Source organism: Corvus brachyrhynchos, unplaced genomic scaffold, assembly GCF_000691975.1.
Source record: "Corvus brachyrhynchos isolate BGI_N302 unplaced genomic scaffold, ASM69197v1 scaffold14, whole genome shotgun sequence".
Classification (NCBI taxonomy): Eukaryota; Metazoa; Chordata; class Aves; order Passeriformes; family Corvidae; genus Corvus; species Corvus brachyrhynchos.
Window position 1 is genome coordinate 15,352,067 of NW_008239110.1, and position 6,348 is coordinate 15,358,414.

The 6,348-nt window shown below is 42.0% G+C and overlaps 1 protein-coding gene across 1 annotated transcript in view; it reads left to right on the forward strand.

Annotated features, from left to right (window-relative positions):
• RSPO3 (R-spondin 3) overlaps positions 1-6,348 on the forward strand; it is a 60,946-nt gene that overhangs the window by 37,168 nt on the left and 17,430 nt on the right. The window contains exon 4 of the mRNA XM_008637818.2: positions 186-383. Coding sequence (XP_008636040.1) covers positions 186-383 — 198 coding nt within the window. The remainder of the gene's footprint in view (positions 1-185; positions 384-6,348) is intronic.

A 6,348-nucleotide genomic window follows, 5' to 3' on the forward strand; every position in this document is an offset into this window, starting at 1 on the left:
CATTATTTTGTGTTGTATATCCTTAACAGTCCAATTTCTGTCAATTCATTGCTGCAATTCACTGCTGATTAATTCCATTAGTTTTGGCCACCTTTTGGCTGATGCAGAATGAAAATAATGTACCATATGTATTGGGTATACAAAAATATATCGGTCAGGCTCAGTTTGTTCTGTGTTTATTGCAGTGCACTGTGAAACTAGTGAGTGGAGTCCATGGAGCCCTTGCATGAAGAAAGGAAAAACATGTGGTTTCAAAAGAGGAAATGAAGTAAGGGTCAGAGAGATCGTACAGCATCCGTCAGCAAGGGGCAATTCTTGCCCAGCTACAAGCGAGAGCAGAAAATGTATTGTACAAAGAAAGAGATGTCAGAAGGAAGGAAAAGGTACCAAATTATCATCATCATAATATGAGTTTGCATTGTGTTTGTTTAATAATTCACACCTGAATCCTTAGGCCTCAATTTCAGGCTTCACCAAAGCTGCCATTGATGTGGTGTTTTTTGGGCTGGAGAGAACTGTGCCTTTGCCTGCAGTAAATAAAATCCTGACACTGCTCAAAAAATGTGCTTTGTGTGATCTAGAGAGGACAGGGTGGGCTGGATGGGAAGGCACTTTGTCTCTCAATTTTGTCTGCTGAAAGAGTTGCCAAGATGAAAAGTTGCATGTAGTGCTCAGAACAAAAAGATCCATCATAAAACATGTCGTGGTGGGTGTTGTTTGTTGGGTATCAGGCAGCCAAGTTTCATGCTTCAACAGTAGGATTCCTCCAAACCAACTCCTATTTCATGGTTCCCTACAAGTAAGACTTTAACTCTTGCAAATGCAGTCCTGTGGCTTCTCTCCCAGCCTGAACTCTTTCCACTAACTCTGGATGAATAACACAGCCTGATCCTGCCATCTGCATCTGGGTTGTGGAGTCCCAGCATGGGAGAAAGATCCCAGTGTTGCTTGGCAGACAAGGGAAACTCCCCTTGGTTTCACCCAAGAAGCAAGACTGCCAGCAGAACTGTCCCTCCATGCAAGGCAGCTTGTGGGGCTCACTCCCCAGCATGGCAGCGAGTGAATGGCATGTTAAGACTGGGAGATGCTTAAGAAGTCTACGAAATAATTTAGACAAATTCCTCCCAATAGATACTGTTGTTTGATTTTACTCCCCTCCTTGCAAAGGGGAAGTTACATGATCTGTCCTCAGTGTAGTTACTCTGGTTGACACAGGAGGAACTATGGAATATTTCCTTTTCTCCATTCCTCCCATTTTCTCTGTCCCTCCCATTTCCCCATCTCACATATTTCTCTCTTTCCTCCCCCCCCTTCTGAGGGTGAGTGGAAGGACTGGAGCAGCTGCCCCTCCATGTGAACATCTGTGAGGCAGCAGTAGCTGCTGGTACCAAGTAATAACCAACCAACTGTTAAATGATGGCCAGGGTTGCTGCACATTACTTATGGAATACTCAGGGGGTTTGGATCTTGTAACCCTTTTGAAGGTTGGCTCATTCCGTGGGGAGGTACCTCATGAGAAGGGCAATAATATTATTAGAGAGAGTCCAAAGGAGGGCCACAAAGATGGTGAAGGGCCTTGAGGGGAATCCTTATGAGGAGCAGCTGAGGACACTTGGTCTGTTCAGCCTGAAGAAGAGGAGACTGAGGGGAGACCTCATTGCAGTTACAACTTCCTCGTGAGGGGAAGAGGAGGGGCAGGCACTGATCTCTTCTGTCTGGTGACCAGTGACATGACCCAAGGGAATGGCCTGAAGCTGTGTCTGGGGGGGGTTAGGTTGGATATCAGGAAAACAATTTTCACCCAGAGCTGGGAAAGCTTGTGGTTGGGAACTGAACAGGCTCCCCAGGGAAGTGGTTATAATACCAGCCTGACAGAGTTCAAGAAGTGCTTGGACAATGCTCTCAGGCACATGATGTGACTCTTGGGGTATCCTGCTCAAGGCCAGGTGTTGGACTTGATGATCCTTCAGTGTCCCTTCCAAACTCAGCATATTCTCTGATTCTGTGATTCTGTCGTTAAAAGGAGGATCTTATGGACCAGATAGCTACAGCTGACACCCCCCTCACCCAAGAACTGGGAACCTATAGGGCGTAGATGTCACTTCCTCCTCCTTGTGTCAGGCAGTGTCCTGAAGAGGTAGAGAGGTGTACCTGTGTCAAGGCAGCAGCCAAGACAACCTATTTACGGATTCCCTTTAGAAATCCTACAGATTTCTATATTCAAAATGTCCTTGTTTTATTCTGTTCCTACCCAGTGGCACAACTTGAAACAGCCTCTCATCAGCCCACTGTAACTGGGGAAAAAGTCCATTTTTTTTCCCTACCAAAGCCTAATCTTGACAGAGATTAAAATATAGGACTAAACTGTAATTTTAGACTACGAAACTGGGTCTTTTTGAGGCGATGATATTGTGTATTTGCTTATAGCAATTTGGCAAACACTTCAGATTGGACAAGACATTTCTCTTTGAGAAATGCCTGCTGTTCCTGTGTAATAAGAACTTTAGAAGAAACTACTCACGTATTTTGCTATCCATTCTTTTTTTATGGGATTTGAGCCAAACCATACTTGAACAATACTGTGCACCACAAGAATTCGTTCACAATCACGAATCTTTTTCTTTCCTTCCTTTTTGCAATATGCATAAAGGTGGGTTTTTTCTTTCTTTTGAGCAAGTCACAGTCTATATTCTATCCTGTTTTATGCTCAGTATACAATTCCTTCAAAAGAGGAATCTATGTTCCACCTCTATCTGTGCCCTTGAGATTTGTGTGCCTATGTCTGAGAACCACTTCTTTTTCGTTCTGACATTCATCTTCTCAGTATTCACAAAAATCTTTCCCATTCACATTCATCTCTTCAGGGAGATGAACTTATTTTATTTCTTTTTAAAGAAAGATAATTCTTAATAACACTGAGTAATATCACATATAAAACATCAGGTTAAAAGAGCTTCAGGGGATGAATTATGGTGACAAGCTAGGAAGGTGAGAATTAAGCTGTAAGTTTTCCTTCTGTTCCTACTGGAATGGAGAAACAAAGCTTTCCAACTTAATCTCCAGGCAACATATCTTCCCTACTGCTACTGTCCCATATTACACAAAGAGAAACTTTGATTCCCCTTTGAACAATAGAATAACTGCCCAAGAAACCAAGCCAGGCTCTGTTCTCAAGGCTAGCTGTGCCCTGTCAGTGAGTGCAGAAGGAGGTGACAACAGAAACACTTGAAAGGAAAGGGAAAGTCAATAAGTTTGTATTTAGTGTTGAGAAATATTGAAAAGGCTCTTTTGTATTGTACAACTCCCCGTGGCATTGCTTTAGAGTTGAGCTTCCATGGCACTGGCTTTTGAAGTGTAGCAGCAGACCCAGCAGTGACCAGCAGTGCTGCTAATCTTTTCTCCATGGCCATCAAGAGAGGGTCAGCTCGGTCACTGTCAGCCATTTCAGTGTTGGATAGATGTCTGTGGCTGAGGGATTTAGGGCAAAGACCACATGATGACGGGGTGTGCTCGTCACAGAGGCCTCAATGACTTTGCTCGAGACGTTGAGGTCAGCGACAGGATGTTACTCAGTGAAGGCACTGCTATCTCACAGCAGCAAGGACATGTCTCTGGAACAACTACACAAAACAAGATAAAGCAGATGAAGAGGGCTTTTTTCCTTTGTTTGTTTCCATCTGCTGGTGTGTCACTGAAGCTGATGAGATGTCTTGCAACCATTTTTTTTCCCCTCACTGGCTATACAATGATGTTTTACTGTGAGAAGATCCTAATATTTTAGGAATGGATGCAAACAAATAGGAATGATGAGGATACAAATAGTCCAATTAGCCTAAAAGGTTCTTTTTACTTATTTTAGCACTAAATTAGTGATCCCAGTGTGATCTAACAGGGTAATTCCCATGTGTTCCACATACAGGCTCCTTTTGTAGTTCAGTCCCATCCAAACCCCACTGTAATTTATTTCATCATTCTCCTCTTTTAATCCCATGATGGTGTGTTCTCTTTAGTCTGCATGATTATATGATATTAAGTTCCAGTTTTTTCTTCTTCCTTTCTTTCCCTCACACTTTTTGTTTTGCTCCCCCAGTGCACTGTAACTTTTACCTTCCCACACTTAACACCTTCTTGACTCCTACCCTTCACCGACAGATAAAAATTGAGTCTCATGTTTCCTGTAGCCATGTCCATTAATGGCAAATGGCAAATAGATGTACTGGAAAAGCATAACTTTCAGAGATCTTCAAACACTGCAAATTATCCATCAATATTATTTCTTTGCCTCCATAAATGTTCTCTGGCCTAACACAAGTCCCTTTGGACTGCTGTCTGCAAATGTGTGAGATTGACTTTTACTGGACGAAAGACAAATATTCTGAAATTCCAATATTCTGCATACAAAAGTATTTGTGGGGAAAGAATTGCATGTTTTCATGAGTAATTCTGCCAAGAAGAGAATATTCACCATATGAGTTTCTGTTGAATCCCAACTAAACCCCCCCAGAAATCAGACAATTTCAAGTACTTTCAGAGGACATATTTTGATCAGTTTGAAGAGAATTAAAGCACTCACCAAAACTAGTATTAGTTATGAACAAGGAAAACACCTTAGAAATCTGGGTATTATGCAAGCCAATGGATTACATTGGTTACACAGTTGTACTGTTGTAAGCAAATAAACACATTCCAATTGTTTCTCATTCTTACGTTGAATTTTTGCACGCCGGTGGTTTTTAGATGTTGAGAAGACAGAAGCAATGTTAACTGTTTCCCATTCTGTGCAAATACAGACCAAAGAAAGCTCCTGTTCCTGACAGGCAAAAATTCAAGCATTAGGCATGAAGACATGGGGGGATGAATGTGGAATAGCATGTTTCTTCTTCCCTGTGGAGTGTAGGAATTGTCACCTTATACAGTCAGAAAGCAGGATGCTGTTATGAGAGGACGAGGGGTATAATTTTAGTCAAAATTCAAAAGACTACAGCCCCCTGGAGGCAAAGTATCTTGTCAGTTAATGGTTTGAGCTGTAAGGAGAATAGAGACATTATGCTATGATTTTTTTTTTTACATTTACAGCAGAAATAAGAGAGATAGCAATGCCTTTGAGGTGAGGAGCTGAATCCTAGATGAAAACTGGTGAACTGAAGGGAACCAGGGGAACAGGATTTGTTGCTAAGCAGTTTTAATGAGGAAGTGAATAAATTTTGGGTAAATAAATTAAAATAATAGGCTCTATACTGTGCAGCATACATGTGAATATAAAACTGCAGGTTTCATTGAATAGCTTAGAGAACCGAGACTGTTGTTTTTTGTACTAGTTCCTCCATCTCTTATTGCTGTATGTCCATATAATGCTTCCAAGCATATTAATCAGATCATGTCTGAAAAAGTCTTCCGCTGGCTATGGTGTGAGGAGGGACTCTGTGGGCAGAACAAGTGTATTTCAGGGGATCCACAGGTCAGCCACAGTAAAACAAAAACTGGCTCTAAAAAATACTCATGTCCAATACTAATTTTACCTAGTCTTGGCAAAATCAGGGTTAGAGCAGCATTTCATTGTGTTGATAAACCTCTAGTAATGGCTGTACATCTGCTTATTCAAATGAATAATCTGTCCCTATACACTCCACACTCCAAAGATAAAAGTCTCTTTCCAAGGCAATGGAGGCCCACACCACTTCAGTAACTCCTCAGTGTACTATTTTGAAACAATTTTTTTCTGATTAAAACAAAAAATGGACAACAATTCTAGATATTTCTGGTATTGACTACTTATACTTAATCACATTTAAGTCCTAATGTGGGAAAGTAAGATATTCCTATCACAGCCCATTCCAAAAGTCACATCCTCTTGCTCATATATAGCTCAGTGGCACTTAAAACAAGAGGGCTGGAGCATGTGAGCTGGGGAGACATCCCAGTACACGGTTCGCTCATGTAACTGTGAGAGATGGAGTGTCCTGTGTGAAGGTCACTAGTGTGGTTATGGTTAATGACATTACTCCATGGCGGGTCACAGGACTTCTGAAACCTCAAAATGAACATGCAGCTAATTACTGCATCCCCGTGTTTACATATTGCATACGCCAGTGGGTCCTAACTCTGGCCTTTGCAAGCCTGAGTTACTATAATTGAGGAATCTGTCTTGTGAAGAGTTTGGTTGTTTATTTTCCGTTTGTTGCTGCCAAGAGGGCTTCTCATTTCCTTTCCTTGCAAGGGTTTTGACTCTTTAACTTTAACACATTTCCAGCCTCCAATAGTAGGGCTGCTGAGGCTGGGAATCCACTAGTTGCGACACGAAGGGAAATGGCATCCTGGGGATACCCCAGGCGAGGCAGGGCACAGGGA